Genomic DNA, 22,883 nt, shown 5'->3' on the forward strand with positions numbered 1-22,883 from the left:
GCCTATCAAAACAAAATGCACTGTAGTTCTTATACTGGGTGTCAATCTTCTTGGGTATGATAGAGACCGACAGAGGGGACTCCAGTTTCTAATGAGGACTTCTTGAAGTACCTCATAGAGAGGGATGGTCACAGCCTCCCTAGGAGGAGACATGTAGTTGAGGACCTCGAGCTTCTTGGCCCTGGGTTTGTTCTCCACTGCTAAAGGAAAGGGAATGGCATCCTCCATTTCCTTAACAAAAGTTGGGTACGAAAGGCTCTCCAGGGGAGGCTTTCTCTTTTCAGGTGGAGGGGAAGGCTCAGAGGGAATTCCATAGGACTCGTCCATGGAAAAATATCTTGGATCCACCTCTGAATCCCATGAGCACTCTTCTTCAGTTTCGGACAAAACCTCCTCATGGGAGGATCGAGACCGAACTTGCTTGACGTGGTGGAACCATGTCCTGAAGAAAGACTGAGAAATCTGTTCTCATCTCAACTCTGGCGAAGCTTCCTCCACTGACGTCAAGGGGGTGCTGGCTTGGGTGGTAGTCAACACCGGAGCCGCATGCGACATCAGCGTCAGAGGCCTCACCACAGCCTGAGGGCCAAGCAGAGCTGCAACGGGAGGCAGGTTAGGCACAAGCACCCCCGATGCACATCGTTGAATAAAGCTATCCAGCAGAACAGGAAGCAAGACCCGGATGCATTCAAGGTCAACACCGGGAAAAACTGGAATGCTGGCTCGGGCACTGGTTGCAGAACTGTTGGTGTCGACGCGGGAGCAGGGTCTTGGCTGCTGGGAGACCGACGCATCGACACCTCCTGTATGGAAAGGGAGTGGTGCTCCTGGTGCCAACACTTCTTGAGTGCTGAATCCTTCGACACCCCAGAGCTCCCAGCACCATGTGTAGAGGGCGGCCAATAACAATGCTTCTTGGCCTTCGCCCAAAGCGTGTCACCGAGACGCCTCACTGCCGATGAGGACGACATCGAATCCATATGTCGCCTTGGGGTCGGATCCAATGATGGATGGTCCCGGGGGTCCCTGCACAGCAGAAGACCTCGAGGCAGATGGAGATCCACTCAACACTTCACTGCTCCAAGTGTCTGCAGGCCTAGCAGCAGACATGCTTACCAACGCTCCCGATGTCAGTGTAACTCTCGACGTCAATGCCGACGCCTCAGACCTCGAACAACCAGATTTGGGTCCAAAAATCTTCTCTAGTTGAGCCTCTCTGGAAACCTGAGTCCTCTTCTTCATGCAAAGACAGAGAACACAGTTAGTGGGGCTAAGGTCAGGCCCAAGACACTGTAGACACCAAGAATGAGTGTCTTTCCCAGAGATTGTCTGACTGCACCAAGTACAGCACTTAAAGCCACTGGGAACTTTCGTGGACGTGGAAGGAAAAACTTTGTTGGCTAAATTAAATGACACAATGGTGCCTGATAAAAAGGCAAGGCACGACAAAAAGAAAGGGAAAAATTCACGAAGTCAAGACCTAAAAGCAGCCTAAAAACGATGGCAAATAAAAGGAAACTTAAAACCAGGCAAAATTACTAAACTTTAAGGGAAAAATTAAAAGACGGAGGTTCCACAACAGGAGCACAATAAAGGAGAAAAAATAAATGAAAAAATAGACGGAAGGCACAAAAAAGCTAAGACTGAGCGGTGTGAGAAGATGGTTAAAAAAAAAACCCACACCCTCTCCTAACCGCAGTAAAAAAAGAACAGAGGAGACCACCTCGTGGCAAGCAGGAAGGCACTCACGCTCCACAAAGCTCTCGTTTTAATTCTAGTATATTCCAGGCCGGGCAAAGTGGGTCGGCTTCACCCACTTGTGAGAATTATAAGCCTGCTTGTCCTTGGAGAAAGTCAATCTCTTCAGGAGAAAACAACTTCCTCTGATACTGCAAATTATATTCTTAAAGATGATTTGTGCTTTAAAAAAAATTATAAAAATAAACTTAAATATGTAGGGTTTATCAAGTCTAAATTAAACTTCTTCTCACTTGTAGAACTTTTTAAATATATGAAGGGGGGGGTTGTTTAGAAAGAATCTGGACGGCTTCCTAAAGGAAAAGTCCATACACCATTATTAAATTGACTTGGGGAAAATCCACTGCTTATTTCTGGGCTAAGCATTAAAAAATGTATTGAGCTTTTCTGGGATCTTGCCAGGTATTTGTGACCTGGATTGGCCACTGTTGGAAACAGGATACTGGGCTTGATGGACCTTTGGTCTGTCCCAGTGTGGCAATACTTATGTACTTATGTCCTACCAATAGCTAATTATCTATCACCTGGTAAGAAAAGAGGTTAAAATTCTCTCTCTAGAAAGTAATCCTGACATCCACAGGCCCTAGAAAATGGGGAGGATCAGTCTTAGTGGTGATTTATTGGTCTCCATTTGCTAATCACAGAAACAGAACAATATATTTTTGAGGCAGTATGGTATATTCCCCGATGTCCAACAACATCAATTCTGCCCAAGCAGCCCTATGAACTGCAGCAGTGCCCAAAGACGAGAGTCCACGGTTCTTCTGAGGTGGACAACCCCTCCCCCTCCCTTCCGCACACATACACACACTCTAGGGACTTTTCAAAAATAATGGCTTAGAGGCCCTTAATTTAAACTGTTCTTCTCACTTTTACTATCCAGCTGAGAAGAAATTTGAAAACTGCATGAAGGATCCTTATATTTGGGTGACCAGTTTATAACTGAGATAGCAATGGTAAGGGGATGATTACTGAAGTGTAGTTAAGTTTTTGCCCTACTGCACCTTAAGTACAAAACTTAAGTGTAAAGCTTGTGTGGTAAAGGTTAAGAGCATGACAAACATCTGCCCTGCATTTATGGAATAGGACAGTTACCACATGAGAAACACATCTGCACTATCTACCAATGCATATGTACCACAATCCCATAGGTAATATAATAAGTCACCCAAATCCCCTTGCAGCAGTCACCTCTCCCCACAGTACAAAATGAAGACCCTCTCCCCTTCCCATTTCCTGAAGACACTTGGTACCCTGGTATCTAGGGTCTAAAGGCAGGCGCTATCCCCAGTCTTCTGACCTCTTCTGCACCAAGTTCAAAATGGCAGCTATGACCCCTAGCAAACTCTAACATTACAACTGCTAAGGGTCAATCTGCTAAATAAGGAGCAATTGCTCTTATATGGCAGACTGACCCCCTAAAAGTAATACTGCAAGGCTACTGCTAGGGGCCACAACTGCCATTTTGAACTCAACACAGGAAGGGCAGAAGAGATTAAGGATTGCTCCTGCCCTTAGACCCTGGACACCAGACAACATCTCCAGTAGGTACTGGAGAGTCTTCCGGGTGGGGAGGGGGTAGGTGCAGGCAATTTCTACAAAAAGGATTTGGTGACATTATATTACCTAGGGGCTGTAGTACCAGAAGCATTGACAGTGTGCATTAATGTCACATGCAATAAATGTCAAGGCTGGCCCACCCCATTTCTACCTACAACCCACCCAGATCGCACCACTACCCACAAAACAATATAGCATGGGATTTTTACCAAGCTGGCTGGTTTTAGCACATGGTACCTATTAGCTTGGATCCATGCTAAGAGTTACCACATGCTAATCCTGTGCAGTTCAATAGATGTTCAATTAAATTTAAAAAATAAATTTAAGTCTCCTTTTAGAGCTGGTGTCGTGTTCTCGAGGACCTTGGCATTCTGTCAGGCTTCTTCCACGGGAACCCTGGGTACGTAAGTCCTTGGACCACGGCCGAGGAGCGGAAGTGGCAGGCAAGATCACCTTTGGAGCAGAGAAGAGACAAGGCTGGACTGGAACCCCGGACTGGAGTCCTGCCCTGGAACACTCAGGACTGGAACGCACCGGACCGGAACACACTGGAGTAGGCTTCACCTACACTTAGCTGCCTTTCCCCGAGGGTTGAGACCTCAGGTTCAAGCAGCCGGTAGGGCTTACAGGAAAACCAGAACTGGAACCAGCAACAGGAACAACCGGAGTCAGGATCCAGCAGTGCTCCCAGATACCTAGGCTAACATGAGACAGGCAGGCAGGGAATGTCCGGGTTCAGGCAACAGTCCAAGACAGGTGGCTGGCAGAGAAGATCTGAGTACAGGCAATAGGCAGAGACAGGCGTGGTCAGGTTCAAAACAGGAGTCTCTGGGCAGGCGGCTAGCAGAGCAGTAGATAGGTACAGGCAAGGGTCAGAACCAATAGCAAGACTAGAGCTGGAGCTCCAGTAACAAGGAGAACTGGCAAAGGACAAGACTAGGGCTGAAGCTCCAGAAACCAAGGAAAACCCCATCAGGGAAAACCAGAGGCTAAACTCAGGAGACCTAGAAGCTGTACACAAGCTAACAAGCAGAGCAGTGCCCAAGCTAACTAGGCAAACACTAGGAACTCACACAGAGCAAACACAGAAGAACTAGTAAAGCCGTACACAGGCTACCAAGCAAGGCTATGCCCAAGCTAACTAGTCAAACACTAGGCAATCACACAGAACTGGACAATGTAGCAGTGCACAGAGCACTCTAGCATACCAGGGACCTTATACGATGCAAAGGCCAAGACTGCAGTCTCTAAGTGATTAATAAAGCCCTTCCACACCAGAGGCACAGCTGCAGCAATCTCCAGAAACTACGGAGGCTGATCAGGCACAAGCCACATAGCAGGCAGAAAGCACAGTAAAACACAGAGGCTTCCCACATCCAGGTGTAGTGTAGTGAAGCAATTAGAGTCCTGCTGGCAGCAGCCAGCACACAGAGAGAGAGAGAGAGAGAGAGAGAGAGAGAGAGCTAACCCAGGCAACACCCACAGGTGCAGTATAGTGAGGCAATTAGTGTCATGCTGCTGGATGCAGCCAGCACAGAGAGCCAGAGCTAGCTCAGGAAGGACAGACAGAAGAAGCTGGAGCCAGCTAGAAAGCTGACCCCCAGAAACAAGGTAGGTCTAAGAGTGGTCACGGCCAGAGACGTGACAGCTGGACAATTTTGCTGTTCTCCTCAAGAGTATATCCAATAAGTCTGAATTGATAAATGTGTCTAATGTCTCTAAAGTCTACATTTACATTTCAACTTTATTTGATATACTGCCCACCAGATTTGTATCTATGCTGTTCACATTACCAAGATAAATTAAAAATTAAGAAGAGGTACTAGATAGAAGGGAAGAGACATAAGGAAGACCTAGGTTATAATATTTCAATTAATTCACACACACACACAGAAAAAAAAAAGAACATAAATAAGAATAAGAAACAGAAGGAAAGGAGGTGGCAAAGGAGCGCCATAAATACATCCACAATGCCCAGATGTACAATTTAGACAAAACTGACTTCATTTAAGAGATGAGACAGTTACACCCTATTCTGAAGAGAACAGTGACTAAAAAAACTATGTCTACAGTTTACAGGATATTTGAAGATGGCTTTAGATTTACTTCTCCATAGTTCCTTTTTCTCATTCATATTCTAGGAATTATGTTGGGTTTGTTTGTTTTTTTGGGTTGACTTATACTATAATAATGAAGCAATAGACTGAGAACCAATAAAACTAGGGTTGAAATTCCTCTTCCCTAAACAACACTGTAATAAATTATTATTAGCATTTGTATAGCGCTACCAGACGCACGCAGCGCTGAACACCTGATACAAAGAGACAGTCCCTGCTCAAAAGAGCTTACAATCTAAATAATGTTTTGAGCTGGATTATGACAGATCCTGATTCTACTTCTCAGAGGCAGTGGGTGTAGCAAAACAATACACAGAGGCACCTGTGTTTGTAGAATAAAGAATGGTTTATCTATGTAAACATGAATTTTTTAAACCCAGTTTTCACAGGTAAAGCAACAGTTAATTTGTGAGCCAGAATATGAGAACTAAGTGATGTATATGACAAAAGAATGTGCTTCATAAAATAGTAGCCTTTCTGGTTTTAATTACAAATAATACATGGTTTGTTTGGTTTGGGGGGGGGGGGGGGCGTTGTCTTGAAAAGGTATAAAAACTCAGCTTTCTCTGTGTGTGTTAGAGACTGCATGGACTCTCAGTATGTTTACATACAATGACAGAATCTTAACTGACAATGAAGTCTTCTAAATTTATTTCTATCGAACATCTAAGCAGAGTGGCCTAGTGGTTAGAGCACAGGTATTGACATCCCAAGGTAGACGGTTCAAATCCCACTACCGCTCCTTGTGATCTTGGGCAAGTCACTTAACCCTCCATTGTTTCAGGTACAAACTTAGATTGTGAGGCCTCCAGGGACAGGGAAATACCCAGTGTACCTAAATGTAACTCACCTTGAGCTACTACTGAAAAGGTGTGAACAAAATCCAAATAAATAAATAAAATAAATATACAGCACTGTGCCAAGAGTACTATAGAGCAGCAGCTATTGGGTGTAAAATTCAGGCAAAAAATGAGCCTGATGGAAGATATCCTTCTGCGTGTATGTATCTGTATGAGTGAGTGTCCTCTCTCTGTATAGCTGTGTTTTTATACATAAAAGAGATAGTATCCTCTGCTATGAAGAGTCACCTTCTTAGGGAAGGTGTGATTTCTTTGAAGACTGAGGCTTCAGGGCCTGCCTGTCTGTATGGTCTTTGTTATTCAGAATAGTGCTCAAGTAACATGTAAATAATGAGCTAATACTTGGAGGCAGCAAATCTATCTATACTGGCATCATCCTAATGGTTAGAACAAGGCCAGAGCTCCTGATTTTTCTACTTCCCAGAAGCATTAGGAGCCAATGCAGAAAGCGCCAACAAAGCACATTGGTACTGAGGTGTCTACGCATAGTTTTATGGTCGAACAATGCAGAGAAGTATTTCACACAGAGAACACTAAGCAAATCTGCACATAGGACGCTGATACATAGCATATTAAAATGAATGGTAATGGGGCTATTTGCTATCCAGCCCCAATGCAGAGAACTATGCACAATGCCAGAACTTGGACGTCAGGTCTGAGGAGTCATAAAAGAGTTAGTTCACTCTTCTTCAGCAGGGTTTGAGAAGAGTTTGTTTTTGCTTTGTTTGTTTTGGTTGCAAGCATAAAAATGTTCACAACTTCTAAGACATATCAGGAGGTAATGATTCTGAGCACAGGTCCAAACAGGAAAAAAAAAAACGTATCTGCATGTGAACGGGAAATTGTTCAGTACATAAGCATTAGCCTCACAAACATTTTATGGGCAAGCATTTTTTGTGAGGCTGATACTTATCTGTAGAATAACAATCCAGCACATGTACTGACATTTTTGCTTTGCTTGAACATGTACAGAGTTCTAGCTGCCTTTTGGCTAAGAACTTTGTGTATATGTATCTGGCAGGCTTACACTGACTAGTGCACAAGTTCTGCCCTTTTAGAATTTGCATATGATTAGCTTACTGTATCGACAGGAAAAAAAAAACTTTCTTGGTAAGTTTAAAATTAGAACCTGTGCGTTCAGCCATTGGCACACGGCTCTACTGTGTGGCTTTCTGCATCAGCCCCTCAGTCAAGCTGAGTTGTGGGTAGGTTTATGGAACCGTGCCATGCTGACAGAGTTCAAACCATGTAAACAGCTCCATCTCATCCTTCTTCACTTGTACTGTATAACAAAGAAGTAATAGGTCAACAGGCATTCTAATGTCTCAGGAATTTTGCAAAATTACAAAACAAACTGCACCCAATTCACTCCTAACCAAGAATCCAAAGTATCACTTCTGAATGAGATTTATATCAAAAGAATAATAAGGCTTGTCTAGTCAAGTAACAATCTGGCCAATCATACATGTCTAGGAATAACAGTAGAACCTCTGTTCTCTTGCCCTTCTCATCCCTCTTATCCATAAACAGTACGAAATCAGTACAACTAAAAGGTAGTCAAAATTCAAAATATCATCAGAAGCTTTATACCTTTCTTTCTGTTCTCCTTGCATCTTTTGCAGGCAGTTGTTAAGTTGCTGGCAGGAGTGACGTACAAAAATCATACACAATGTGCCAGGGGACCCCCGCAAAGGGCTCCCAGCCCAAGAAACTGTCCTCCGTAGACCCCACTTCCCAAGGCAGGAGCAGGGAAGGCCTCCCTAGGGTCAACGACTGGGGAACCCACAACCACCTCAGCTCTGACCGCTAGGGACAAAGAAGCCAGAAGCTGTAACCCTCTGAAACCGGAGACCAGTGGCTGAACAGGGCCCTATGAAATGGACGCATCAGAGTGTAAGGTACCACTTCCAGGGCCGCTGCCACAGAACCGAGAACCTGCACGAAATCCCAGGCTGGAAGCTGGGAACGAAGCAGAAGCAAAGAATACAATGCGGTAACTTAAAGTGCCGCCCTCTGTGAGAAACACTCAAGCTCACAGGGAAACCAAAAGAACACCTAAACCAGAAAGGAAAACAAAACAGGAAGCGAACCATTGTTGAAGGGTCCTCCATACAGGCTTGACAAGAGGAGGCCCGAATTAGCCAGCTGTCCAAGTGCAAGATGAAACGAAACTTCCGTCTCCGCAGACGACCAGACCTACACAGAGCCGTCACGAAACAGGGCACCTGCCGAGTCCGCAAGGCGAGCAGAGGGACAAGGAGCGTCTTCAGGAAGATGCTGTGGCCCATTCACCCAGCTCCTGAACCGAATTGCTGAGGCCATTCCCAAAGAGAAATGTGCCTCAAAGGGGTAACCCAACCACGCAGGCCTTGGATGCCACCTACGCCCCCAGCCAGAAGTGACGCCTTCCGGAGAGCGTCAATGACATGCCTGTGGCTGAACCACTAAGAATGACATACACAGTGGTCATCAGACAGGCAAAGCCCGCCTCCATCCAGGCAGCCCGGGGACTGCCCTGGGAAAAGGGACTGCTGATGCCACTGCAAACAGGCCTGTGCCACCAAAGGGCCAAAAATAGAAGCCTGCAGCTCCAAAAAAGTCACCTCAAGGTGCACTGCAAAGCCCGTTTTGGCTTCCTAACTAGCAGACCCCTCAAGGCAAGGCCGCCAACCACCGGGAGAGAAGTACTGTAGGTGACTGCAGACCCAGAGTCCAACTTACGTAAGAGAATATATCCTCCCGGCACCAGAGAAAAAAAGAATGCGCCACGGTCCTCCCAAACTGTAGGCCTGTGTCAGACGCACTCCACACTGCGGCAAGCAGAACTCGAATGCCCAGGTGAATGGGGGAACACCTTGAATGGGCCCGAGGCCCTTCATAAGGCTAGCCGCCTAACTACTTTTCCGGAAATTCCCCAAGGGAGTGCGGCAATTGCCTCTGAAATCAGGGGGGCCGCCTCCTAGCAGACCAACTGCAGTGAAATCCGAGACTAAGTCTCCACGGGGCAGCAGTCGCGATCCCCTGGGAACAAGCAGGGAGATCCCCACCTCCTCTCTCTTTTGCCGGAGCTGCCAGGCCCACTGGAGAAGAGGCTCCAAGCCCCAGCCCAAGGTTTGGTGGAGCAGAAGGGATGGCCCTGACCCAGGGCCCCCCCCCCCCCGAAGGGACCCCACCAACACAGCTGGCTGCGCGGGGGCTTCACTACTGTCAAAAAAACCAAAATGGCCACCATCCCCGCCTCCATCTGAGGCGAAGTGCCAAGGCCCTGCATCAGGGACCGGAGTTGAAAGAAAAGCGCTGCTATGACCAAGCGCGCCCTGTATGTGTGAGCTCTGAATCAGCTCCTCCACTCAGAAACCGGACTGCACACCGTGCAGCGGTCCGAGGAGTAACACCACCCACTGCTCCTAGCAGCCCGAAGACGGGCAGCAGGTCACACTCTAAGCGGGGGCTGCAATGGAAAATATCTGGTGCACTGCACTACCTACCCGCTTTATTTTTATTTTATACAATCTCTGTCTTAGGAGGCATCACAGACTGATTGTATCGGCCAAAGACCCCAAGGAGCAGTAGTGAGATTTGCACCAGGCTCCCCTGGTTCTCACTCCACTGATCCAATCACTAAAACTGCTCCTTCACTTCCTCCATGTTTTTTTTTTGTAGCACCCACACGCAGTGCTCCCATCGACCACCTGCTGGAGATAGAAGATACTAAGAAGCTGAGCTGCTAGCAGGGAGCTATGTAGTGGTGCTCAGTTCTGTATTTTCTATCTCCACCTGCTGGTTGATGGACATAACTACCCACTCGTCCTGGAATAGTGGGAATGAATGTAATGGAAAGTGAACTTTCCATTTTATTTATTTATTTTTTTGCAAGTGCTCAATATACCGCTGGAATAAAGAAAGGAACTACAATATCAATAAAAGGAAGAGAGTAGAGGGAGAAGAATAGTAGAAGCATTGGTCGGCTCTCATTTCCATCCTGCTCTAGCATGTGCAAATTATGTCAAGTCACTTAAAAGTATTGTCACCAGCAAGGTGTAATGTCTGTGTACCACTAATAAAACAAAACACTGGGCATTCATTTACAACAAGAGATACTGGGCCCTGTTCACTAAGATGCACTAGTGTTTTTAGCATGCACTAATGCTAGAGACATCTATATATTCCTATGGGTGCCTCTAGTGTTAGCGCGCACTAAAAACACTAGTGCGCCTATAGCACGACTTAGTAAACAGGGCCCATTGTTTGGGCCCACTTGAAAAGTCTGGCTGCAGAAGGGCCCTATCCTATAATGGCAATAAACCTTGGCAGAAATAAGTAAGTTGATAATCTGTAATGGAATGTGATAAGCAATATGCTGCCCCTTACTGTGCAATACACAACCACTAGTTACTTGGTACATAAGTGCAAAAGCATCGCCTTACCAAGGGTCCATCAAGCCCAGTATCCTGTTTCCAACAGTGGCAAATCCAGGACAGAAGTACCTGGCTTGATCCCAAAAGAGTAATATAGATTACATGCTGCTTATCTCAGATATAAAGCAGTGGATATTCCCAAATTCCACCTTAATAATGGAACTTGTCCAAACCCTTTTTAAACTCTACTACACTAACCATCCTTACCACACACCCTGGAAACAAATTGCAGAGCTTAATTATACACTGGGTGAAGAAACATTTTCTCCAATTTGTTCTAAATGTACTACTTAGCAACTTCATTATATACCCTCTAGTCCATGTATTGTTAGAAAGAGTAAATAAATGATTCATATCTACCCGTTCCACTCGACTCATAATATTACAGACCTTTATCATATCTCCCTCAGCTGTCTCTAAAGAGCCCTAATCTCTGTAGCCTTTCCTCATAGGGGAATCATTCTAGTCCCTTTATTATTTTGGTTGTCCTTCTCTGTACCTTTTCTAATTCAACAACTGTATATCTTTTTGAGATATGGTGACCAGAAGTACACTACAAAAAAAGCACACAAGGGCCTTCAAGACTGGGACAATAGGAAAAGATTTATTCAGAAAAAAACGACACGGGCCGTGTTTCAGCGGTGGTCCGCCTGCCTCAGGGGTCAAAGAAACGTTCCAGCTCTCTTCTTAAGTATTTCAGGAAAAAAATAATAATAAACCATACAGAAGATAAGTTTTTAAAAAATCATCTGCACATTCACAGAAAATAAATCACCACTGTCTCAATTGAACGAAAAATCAAAGAATGCCATCAGTATGACAATACTTAAGAAGAAAGTTGGGACATTTCTTTGACCCCTGAGGCAGGCAGACCACAGCCAAAACATGGCCCGTGATGGGTCTTTTTCTGAATAAATCCTCTCCTATTGTCCCAGTCTTGAAGGCCCTGTGTGTGTGTGTTTTTTGTTTTTTTTTATCGCTTTGGTTTGTGTACTCTTGATCCCTCTTTCTCTTCTGCATGACCGGAATTGCACACAATATTTAAAGGTGTGTTGTACCATGGAGCAACAAAAAGACATCATTATCTGTTTTATTCTCCATTCTTTTCCTAACAATTCTTAAAAATCTACTTGCTTTCTTGACCACTACTGCACACTGAGCAGAGGATTTCAACATATCAATGATGGCGTTTACTATTGTGGAACCTTGTATCACGTAGCTATAATTTAGGTTGACCTTACCTATGTGCATCACTGTGCACTTGCTCACATTAAATTTCATTTGCCTATTGCATGACCAGTCTCCCAGTCTCCTAAGATCCTCTTGCAATTTCACACAATTTCCCTGTGACTTGACTTAATGCTGAATAATTTTGTGTCATTGACTGATTTGATCACCTCATTCTTGTTTCTAGGTCATTTATAAATGTGATAAAAAGCAGTGATCCCACACAGATCCTTGGGGAACTCTACTATTTACCTTTCTGTATTGAGAATATCGACCATTTAACCCTACTTTCTGTTTTCTATCTTTTAACCAGTCCTTAATCCACAATAATCCTATGGCTCTTTAATTTTATCAGGAGTCCTTCAAATGTCTTTTGAAAATCCAGATACACAATATCAACTGGTTCACGTTTATCCACATGTTCATTCACCCCTTCAAACAAATGCAGCAGAGTGTTGAGACAAGACTTCACTTGACTAAAACCATGTTGGCTTTCAATCATTAATCTACGCCTATATATATATTCTATAGTTTTGCTCTTTATAACAGTATCACGGTGGATCCCAAACCTGGTCCTGGAGGAACACCAGCCAGTCAGGGTTTCAGGATATCCATAATGAATATTCATGAAATTCACATGCAGTGGAGGCAGTGCATGCAAATGTCTCTGAAGAATACTCATTGTGTATATACTGAAAACCTGACTGGCTGGGGTACCTCCAGGACTAAGTTTGGGAACAACTGGTCTATCATTTTGTCCAGCACCGACATCAGGCTAATCAGATCTAAAATTTCCCAAATCACCCCCAGAACCCTTTTTAAAAAATTGGTGTTATACTGACCACTCTCCAATCTTCAGGTGCAATGCTTGATTTTAAAAATAAAGGTACAAATTCATTTTTAAAATTCTAAACAGTATTCTGGAGTGTGTACTATCTGGTCCAGGAAATCTGCTATTCTTTAGTTTGTCAATTTGACCTATTACACCTTCCAGGTTTATATAAATGAGTTTCAGTTTCACTGATTCATGGGTATTTCCTCCATACCTTTCTCAGAGAAGACTACATTTAGTCTCTACACCATGGCCTCGTACTCCCTGAATGCCCGTTTCACTCCTTAACCATCTAGCGGTTCAACCGATTCTCATTCTGGCTTCTTCCTTTGAATGTATGTAAAACAGATTCTTATGTATTTTTGCCTCTGAGGCAATCTTCTTTTCAAAGTCTCTCTTTTCTTCTTCATTAGTGCTTTGCATTTTACTTGCCATTCCTTTTGCTGTTTCCTATTATCTTCATTTGGATCCTTCTTCCATTTTCTGAAGGATCCTCTTTTAGCTCCCAATAGCCTCCTTCTCCTCCTCAAATTTTAATCATGCTGGCTATTTGGCCTGCTTTCTGCCCTTTTTGTTTTTCATTATTATTATAATGCATAGAATATATCTATACAGTTAAGGGTGGACAGAGTGATAGGACAGGATTCATCTGCTGTCCAAGCTTTTCAACATCCCTGAGAGTTGGGAATAGTCCTGGAGAACCGGAGACGAGTTGATGTAGTTTTTCTCTTTCTTTCTCTCTCTCTCACACTCACTCTCTCTCACACACACACTCTCTCTCTCTCACACACTCTCTCTCTCTCTCTCTCTCTCTCTCTCTCTCTCAAATCTCCAAGTAAAAGCACTTCACCTTAAATAGCAATTTTCTAAATGTCTTCAATTACAACTCTATTTCTTCTGCCTACTAATATAAATAGATAGCACATTTCCTTTTTCCAAATTACCCTACTCCACCTCTTCTTTACCTCATAACCAGTGGTATAACTCAGAAGTAACACGGATAGGCCTTTCCAACACTCCTCCTCCCATAGCCCAACATCTCCCCTGCCCTTCCTGCCCCCCCCCCCCCCCTTTTGTAGACATATAAAATACAGTTTGTTTGGATTTTTGTTTTTTAACCTGGGACTCAGTAGTAGGCAGAGCAAGGACTGCTCTGGCTATTACCCAGCTTCATAGATCTTTGCTGCAGTCAGTGCAAAGAAAATCTCTTGATGAGATTCTGGATTTATTTCAATATGAAGCAAGCAACCAAGACACACTGGCTCCTGAGTCAGGTCTTGGATCCAGGCAGGTCACAGCACGTCACGTGGTGAAGGGTGGTGGCCAGAACAGAAACCTTACTAGTGCACTTGCACAGGCCACAGGGGCAGGCTTTAGAGCCAAAATGCCACTGCAGTTGCAACCTATTTGTCTGGGGCTGGGAAAATTAGGAGACAGCAGTGCACACAAGGCCTATATAACAAACCAAGATAGCAACCGTGGCAGCGCAAAGGGGGTTTTGGGTTAATGATGTTGTTTAAATCTTGAACTTGTTATTGTACCTCTTACTTCGTTATTAATTAACAGATTTGGAACATAAACTGAGATGGACTGGAGACCCATCCGATGCCTCAAGCAGCAGCAGCCAGGTATGTCTCACTCATGACTCCCACTCCTCACCCCCTGCATCTCCCCAAGGCACCAGGATTTATTTACTGCCTTTTTGAAATAATTCACTCAAGGCGGTGTATATGTAAACATTCTATGTATTCACAAAAATTCAACCTCCACCCGACAGGTGCAGATTAGAACTAAGAAATGTCTCCATGGAAGTCACCATACAAAAAACAAGCATTCCATGGAGCAATAGCAACATTAATCTCCCTATTATCAAGCACATTGTGAAACTGTACAAAACCTGAAAAAAATATCTCATCTCAATATTCAAACAGCAAGAACCCTACCTATGAATAGGCAACAAGGAATCACAAATTAGAAAAAGAAATATGAAGACAAACTCAGCGTCTACTGCAATGCAGGAGAAACAAGAACAGAAATGTATTTCCTCTTGTACTTAACACAGTACAAAGACATCTGCAATCTACATTTCCCAAAGTTAACAATTTGAATTTATTAACTGGAATATAAAACTTTTTTCTACCTTTATAGTTTGGATATTTTATTTTTCAACCATGCTAATGCCAGTTTCTCTTTTCTGTTTTCCTCTCCTGCTATCTTTCCAGGGGCTACTGTCCATCTATCATCTCTCCTCCATACATCTCTTTCAGACATATTGTTCTTTCTTTTCTAAATCTGTTCACTCAAATTTTACCCTCTCTCACCCTCTAGTCTTCCAATTCTTATTTACTTTCACCTACCTATCAATTTTCCATCTCCTCTCTCACTCCCTAGCTCTCCCATTTCCAGTCTCACTCCTTCCCCAGCCTATTCCCTTCTTTCATCTACTCCCCATTACCATATTTTTACCCTCTGTACTCACTATCCTTCTCTCATTCATCTCCTTAACAACCACATAGTTGCACCATTCACAGTATCTCTCCTCCCTCCACCTCTATAGCCCAGCATCTCCTCCCGCTCCCTCCATTTCTCTCTACCCCTCATCCTTGTTGCCTGACATTTTTCTAGCCCTTCCCCTCCACTCCCAGTCTCTCTTTGTCCCATCTCTCTTACCTCTTTCCCTCACCAGTGGTCCAGCATCTCTCCTCTCTCACCCCCCTCCCATAGTCCAGCATCTCTCCCTCCCCATCCCATGGTCTAGCATCTCCCTCTCAATATGTGTACTCTGGAAGAAAGGTGAGAGAGAGGGGTATATGACAGAGACGTTTAAATACCTCTGTGGCATAAATACACAAGAGGCAAGTCTCCTTCAATTGAAAGGAAGTTCTGGAATGAGGTGGGCATAGGATGAAGGTGAGAGAGGACAGACTCAGAAGTGTGAAAGGTGCCAAATTAATGGAACAACTTCCTAGTGGAGGTAGTAGAGATGAAGACTGTATCTAAATTCAAGGAAGCTTGGGACAAGTACATAGGATCTGGAAAGGAAAGGAAGAGATAGTAGTTGGCATGGATGGGCAGACTAGATAGGCCATATGGTCTGTATCTGCTTCCATTTTTCTCTTTCTATTCAACTTGCTCTCTTCCTACCTCATGCCACTACAGCTCTATCAGCATCTACCAGTTCTAAAAATAGCGCCGGAACAGCACAGGGCTATAACACCCCTATGATCAAAGCTAACAGTGTTCAAATTTATGTGTGCTATTAGTTCTGATCATGGGGGTACTTCACAGGAGGATTGTGCCTGGGCATGCGCCCAAGGCATAATCCTCCCGCAGAAGCTGTTTGACAGGTCCAGGCTGTCAAAAGCCCAGACCTGTCAAACAGCAGAAGAGGTTTGACAGGTCAGGGATTTTCTCCCAGACCTGTCAAACATAAGCCTGCCCCTCACAAACACAAGACCTGGAAGTCCAATGGACCTTCAGGCCCCCCACTCCCAAAACACAAAACCCTGGTGGTCCTGTGTGACCGCTACCTTCCCCCCTCTCCCATATCAAACAAAAACACCATGATAGTCCAGTGGGACCGCTATCTAGCTAGCTAGCCCGCCCTCCCTCTACCGGCGGCCTACTTCTCCGTAGTTGTAATAAGTGGAGGAGGGAGGAACTAGGGCTCCCTCCCTCTTCAGGCGCCTTCCCAAAATAGCGGCGTCCCGCCCTGCCCAGTGCTTATAAGCTAGATAGAGGTCCCACTGGATCACCAGGACGTTTTTGTTTGGTGGGGGGGGGGGGGGGGAAGCTAGAAGTCCCAGTGGACCACCCAGGGTTTTTGTGTTTTGGGGGTGGGGGGCAGGTCTTGTGTTTGGTGGGGGGCTTAGGTTTGACAGGTCTGGGAGAAAATCCTGGACCTGTAAAACCTCTTCAGTGGGTCTCCCTCATTTCTCCCTTGCTGGCAAACCCTAACGCCAGCTCCGAACTGGCTTACGGTTTGCAGCGGTAGCAGCAGCCTTGTTTGGTGCATTGTACGCTGATCATGAAAGAGGAATGCGGGAGAGCCTTGCTTGCATGCATTTGCATGCAATTATCAAATAGAGCCAGCAAGCACGTTATTACATACTCTAAGCTCTGATCATCAGTGGGAGCAAATGCGGGCACTAGTATGACGCTATTGGCCTCTAGTGTCCACATTTGCTTCTGAGCATCGGCTCCTCAGATTGGTCCAGCACTAAGGAAGATGTGCGTGTACATCAAGCCACACCCTCTTCCTCTGCTAACCTTGGTTCAACTGTTTATTTGAACTATGTGGCTGTACGGAGACCTGCATCATTAAAACAAAACTGTCAAGTGCAGTTCAGTAGAGGATGACTATGTAATCCAGCTGCACACCACCTCCTCTTGAGATGCGATCAACCTATGGGTAGCTGGAGAAAGCTAGAGGTGTGTTGCAAGGAAGCAAGATATATTCCATGGGGGACTTAATCACTGCACAGAAGGAGGGAAAGTTGCAGAGCCCTCAATTTTATCAACATCTCTACCTCCTGGTGCTGCTTCCTGCACAGAACTCTGCATGGGAGGTGGGGAATTCTGTGAAAATTCTGCACTGTGTGGAATTTCCCAGGCATATCTTATATAAAGGCAACAAAGGCACCTCTATGACTTTATAAAATAGACACCCAAAACTATTCCCAGTCGCACACAAATTCTCATGCTCCAACAAAGGTATAAATGTGTGAACTTCCTCTATGATTGTACTCACATATTTTATTTTTTAAAAATGCATAAATGATAGCTACATCACCTGCAATGCTTAGTTGAAATCTTGTCAGTGTGCATGCTTACAAACATGTATTCAGCTACATAATTTTGTAAGAGCCCTTTTCCACATGCAAAACATGCTTTATAAATAGAAAAGTCTTTCTAAAAATATATCGGGGGGGGGGGGAGGGGTGGAAATCAGACCTGGACAGCAGATCTGATCCCTTCAGACCGTAGTGATATGCAAAATATTTGCATATGGTACACTCTCAACATGCAAAGAGGCAACAGCAGTTAAGACCTGTTATGCTTCACAAGTCTGAAATAGAATTGGAGCTGGACTATTCTACTGAGAGTTGTTATAGGGGTTGTAAGTGGGGGGGCAGGGAAGTACCAGATGATAATTTCTATTATTTTGAATTGAAATGTTATAAAACACAAACAAAAGTCACATTTGTAGAATCTTTACGCTTAAAAAATCTCCCAGGACGTGCCTTACTATAGAAGAGAGTGGCATTACAAGCATGGGCTGACAGCTCATCTCATTTTACTATCTCTCACTTTCATGATAAAAATGTTTTTACATGCAAATTCAATGTGAACTTCTAAAACAAAAGGAACCTCTTGCAAGACATTTTAACTTGCGTTCTGTAACAAACAGGCATATTTTCAAAGCACTTAGCCTTCCAAAGTTCCATAGAAACCTATGGAACTTTGGAAGGCTAAGTGCTTTGAAAATATGCCTCAAAATAACTCAGAATGTTAGTAATGAAAATGACTTACCAGACTTCGATACTGGCCCTGAAAGAGTTTTGAGGTTCTGCTGAGTACAGACTGGGATCCAAGGGAATCAAAGGACTTTATGCGGTGAGAGGATGGGCGTGCACATACGGAATCACTGCCCAATCCAATGTCTGAGGGAAAAGCAAAGATCAAGATCATTTCACTTAATGCATCTTAACTGTGAGATTTAATGGTCTGGAAAAGTTGTAGATGGATTGTAATAAGAAAAGGGAAAAGACATTTTACTATTAAATTGTGAAAAATCTTCTATACAAACGTTGCTGCCCAATACTTGAACACAGAGCCAATAACAGTTAGTCATAATTATTACATGTAGTCCATTTTCAGAGTGTAGGACAGTCTTCCTTCTACTCTTTGGTCATCTAGCTCATTTGAATCTTGCTCCAATCCTTCTTATTGTCTTTATTAGAGAACAGAAACAAAACCCAAGGCACCAGGAGTTTTCAATCATGACTACTCGGTGGTTTATCATTCCATTTTTAATCTCAGAAATCTAAAATTCTAAGCATTGCAGTTGTAATCCTCTGGCTGAGGATCAAAGATATGGCTCCAACCACAGACACAAAATAATGTGCAGACAAGACAACCAATGGATGTCACTCTTGAGTGATGGTTGGGGCTCCCCCACCCCTACGTGGACTATGTACTCTACCTCCACAGAATTCTCTACCAGGTCCAAATGTAGAGCCTGAAAATCAAACCTGGTTCTTCCACACTATTCCATCATACCAGCCTCAGGCAGCCAAGTTAAATAGCTAGTTGAAAAGAAACTGGCATTTAAAAAATTTAGCACTGTGAGAAACACAACATCATAAGGGGAAGGGAAAGGGATTTGATATATGTCCTCTCTGTGGTACAATCAAAGCAGTTTACATGTTATATAGACAGGTACTTTTCTGTCTCTAGTGGGCTCACAATCTAACCCTCCCCCCCCCCCCCCCCCCCCGTTTACTAAGCCGCAGAGCAATGACGACACAGCCCATTCAAAGTGAGTGGATTGTGTCAGCATTAGCACACTGCAGCCGCTAGTGTGGCTTAGTAAACAGAGGAGGGGGGAAGGTTTTTTTTGTTTGTTTGTGTGATTGACAACAGGCTAACCCAGGACTCAACAAACCCCAGGCGCCATGTTGCCATGGCAAATAAAAATTCAGACCTAGTGCCTAAAGTTTGCAGGCTGAGCCCAAACACCTCTCCCATTTCTTCTACCTACCCACCCACAGAGCTTCCAAACCCGTCTTCTTCGCCGGTTGCAGCACTGATAAAAATGAAACGAGAACCATTCCTCTGCCACATTCTCCCACCGAGCAAACATGAAGTCGCATCAGCGGGGGAGGGCAGGATGTGGCAGAGCAACAGATCTCGTGCCAACTACAGACAGCGTGTGTTTATGGCTCCTGTAGCAGGCAAAGAAGACAGGTTTGGAAGCGCCGCAAGAGGACAGGAGGAAGAAGCGGGAAAGGTCTTTGAACCTGCGGGGAAGGGGAAGGGAATAGGAGAGTTGCTGGACTCATATTGGGGGGGGGGGGGGGTAAAGTCAGGAGAGTTGCTGGACTCATATTGGGAAGGGAGAGACTGACAAGCTGAGCCACGTGGTGTCGGTGGACAGAAGCCTTTGCCACGCATGTACTGGTGCATCACTGGAGGAATCAGTGGTCAACCTCCTTGGGCGGGAAAGCCTCTAAGCAGGGTCAAGAGGATTCTTCCAGTGAGTCAGGAAAGTCTCACAGGGCTTGACACCGCGAGATTTCCCCTAATTCCTGCACCAATGTGCCAACAAAGCTGAAAATCCACAGCCTGAGTCCAGCAGCAGAGGTAAACAAAGGTGGGAAGGGGCGGGTCTGCGTTTAAAAAAAATACAGGCATCATTTAAAAACTCTGTATATTTTAAAAAAATTAACGCGTTAGTTGCTCACCCCTATTTAAAACTCATAAGTTCTAAAGGCTTGCTTCTTGCACTACGAATCACTGACTTACAGCCCAGCTCATGCCCCCAACTTAGACTAGAGACTGATTACCTGAAATTTTGCTAGCAATTGAAATTTTGGCTTTTTCAAAACATTTTTAATTAGGAATATGCTATATTCAGTTAGCAAATTTGAGATAGTGTGAATCTATTGTTATGTTTAATGTTTTCAACTGTCACAACTTATTACTACCTTGTAAACTTTCCTTAGCCACTGGCTGTGATGGTATATAAAGTCCTATTTCTACTCCTTCTGTAGTGTCCACTCTGTTGGATATTTTTGTGTCATCCACAAAAAAAATAAAAAAATAAAATAAAAACCACCACCTTCCCGTCTAAACCTTTGGCAATGTCACTCACAAAAATATCAAATAGAATTGGTCCCACTACCAATCCCTGAGGAACTCCACTATTCAGCTTCCTTTCTTCCCTTGTGAGTTTTTGGTTGCTTAGGCATATGGAAATGTTAATTCATGCCTTTATTAAATCTAGGGCTCCCCCAACTACCAGCCCCTGCTCAATAGAGCTTACAATCTAATCAAGACAGACAAACAGGTCAAATAATGTACATAATGCATAATGTAACTTCTGTATACAATCCAACTGATTCTTCGGGAAGAGTGGCCTAATGGTTAGTGTGGAGGCTTTGATCCTGGCAACCCTGGGTTCAATTCCTACTGCATCTCCTTGTGACCTTGGGCAAGTCACTTAACCCTCCATTGTCCCAGGTACAAAACTTAGATTGTGAGCCCTCTAGGGACAGAGAAACTACCTGAATATAATGTGTACAGAACTGCGTTCGTCTAGTAGCTCTATAGAAATGATTAGTAGTAGTGGTACCTATAATTGTAATCCATGCACTAACTTAAATTGTATAGTGCTCATAAAAAAAAGTTATGTTTCATTGTTATAATGATTGTTCTTTGCTATACATAGTTAAAATTTGTATCTACATCCTTGCTATAATCCTCCCAATTTTTTTAACTTATAATTAACTTACTACACTGGTAAAACTCTGTTCATCTCCATTGCTATATTATTTGCTATAAGCCACATTGAACTCTTGGGATAATGTGGGATATAAATATCACAAGTAAATAAAATAAAGAGATTAGAGAATTACTGTTCAACTGCTGTCTAAATATGTGAACTTATGGTAGGAATGATTAAAACAGACACGGGTCCTGAATAAGTGAATAGGAGTTAGGAATTAAAAGTAGCCTCAAAAAGATAGGCTTTTAGCCTAGACTTGAATACAGCCAGAGACGAAGCTTAACATACTGACTCGTGGAGGGACATAATCGAACAGGGCGCCCAAGTTTTCCTGAGGACGTCCTCGCAGGATGTCCCCGCGAAGTGGCAGGGAAGCCCGTATTATCGATACAAGATGGACGTCCATCTTTCGTTTCAATAATACGGTCGGGGACGCTCAAATCTCAACACTTAGGTCGTCCTTAGAGATGGTTGTCCCTGGTTTTCGGCGATAATGGAAACCAAGGACGCCCAACTCAGAAACAACCAAATCCAAGCCATTTGGTCATACGAGGAGCCAGCATTCGTAGTGCACTGGTCCCCTTCACATGCCAGGACACCAACCAGGCATCCTAGGGGGCACTGCAGTGAACTTCAGAAAAAGCTCCCAGGTGCACAGCTCCCTTACCTTATGTGCTGAGCCTCCCAGACCCCCCCCCCCCAAACCAACTCCCCACAACTGTACACCACTACCATAGCCCTTAGGGATGAAGGGGGGGCACCTAGATGTGGATACAGTGAGTTCATGGTGGGTTTTAGAGGGCTCGCTGTTTCCTCAACAAGTGTAACAGGTGGGGGGATCCTGGGTCCACCTGCCTGAAGTGCACTGCAGTACCCACTAAAACTGCTCCAGGGACCTGCATACTGCTGTCATGGAGCTGGGTATGATATTTGAGGCTGGCATAGAGACTGGAAAAAATATTTAAACATTTTTTTTTAGGGTGGGAGGGGGTTAGTGACCACTGGGGGAGTAAGGGGAGGTCATCCCCGGGTGGTCATCTGGTCATTTAGGGCACATTTTTGTGAGTCGTAAAAAAAAAAAGGACCAAGTAAAGTCGCCCAAGTGTTCGTCAGGGAAACCCTTCTTTTTTTTTTCCATTATTGGCCGAGGGCGTCCATGTGTTAAGCACGCCCCAGTCCCGCATTCACTATGCTTCCGACACGCCCTCGTGAACTTTGGTCGTCCCCGTGACGGAAAGCAGTTGAGGACGCCCAAAATTGGCTTTCGATTATGCAGATTTGGGTGACCCTATGAGAAGGACGCCCATCTTCCGATTTGTGTCTAAAGATGGGCGCCCTTCTCTTTCGAAATAAGCCTGTAAGTGTATTCCAGACATACAGTGCAGCAAGATAAAAAGAACGGAGTCTGGAGAGCTGGCAGTGGAGAAGAAGAAGAGTACAGATTAGAGAGATTTATCTGATGAACGTAGTTCCCAGGGAGGAATGTAGAAAATATATGAGTGGACAGACACCGAGGGGCTGCAGAGTGAATGTACTTATAAGTCAATACGAGGAGTTTGAACTTTATGCAAAAACAGATAGGGAGTCAATGAAGGGACTTGA

General features: G+C 44.4%; 1 protein-coding gene across 4 annotated transcripts in view; it reads right to left on the reverse strand.

Moving 5' to 3' along the window:
- Positions 1-22,883, reverse strand: part of ARHGEF7 (Rho guanine nucleotide exchange factor 7) — a 443,279-nt gene that overhangs the window by 253,354 nt on the left and 167,042 nt on the right. For all 4 annotated transcript variants that reach the window (XM_030201536.1, XM_030201535.1, XM_030201537.1 and 1 more), the window contains one exon: positions 18,305-18,435. In XM_030201536.1, the coding sequence (XP_030057396.1) occupies positions 18,305-18,435 (131 nt within the window). The remainder of the gene's footprint in view (positions 1-18,304; positions 18,436-22,883) is intronic.

Source organism: Microcaecilia unicolor, chromosome 4, assembly GCF_901765095.1.
Source record: "Microcaecilia unicolor chromosome 4, aMicUni1.1, whole genome shotgun sequence".
Classification (NCBI taxonomy): Eukaryota; Metazoa; Chordata; class Amphibia; order Gymnophiona; family Siphonopidae; genus Microcaecilia; species Microcaecilia unicolor.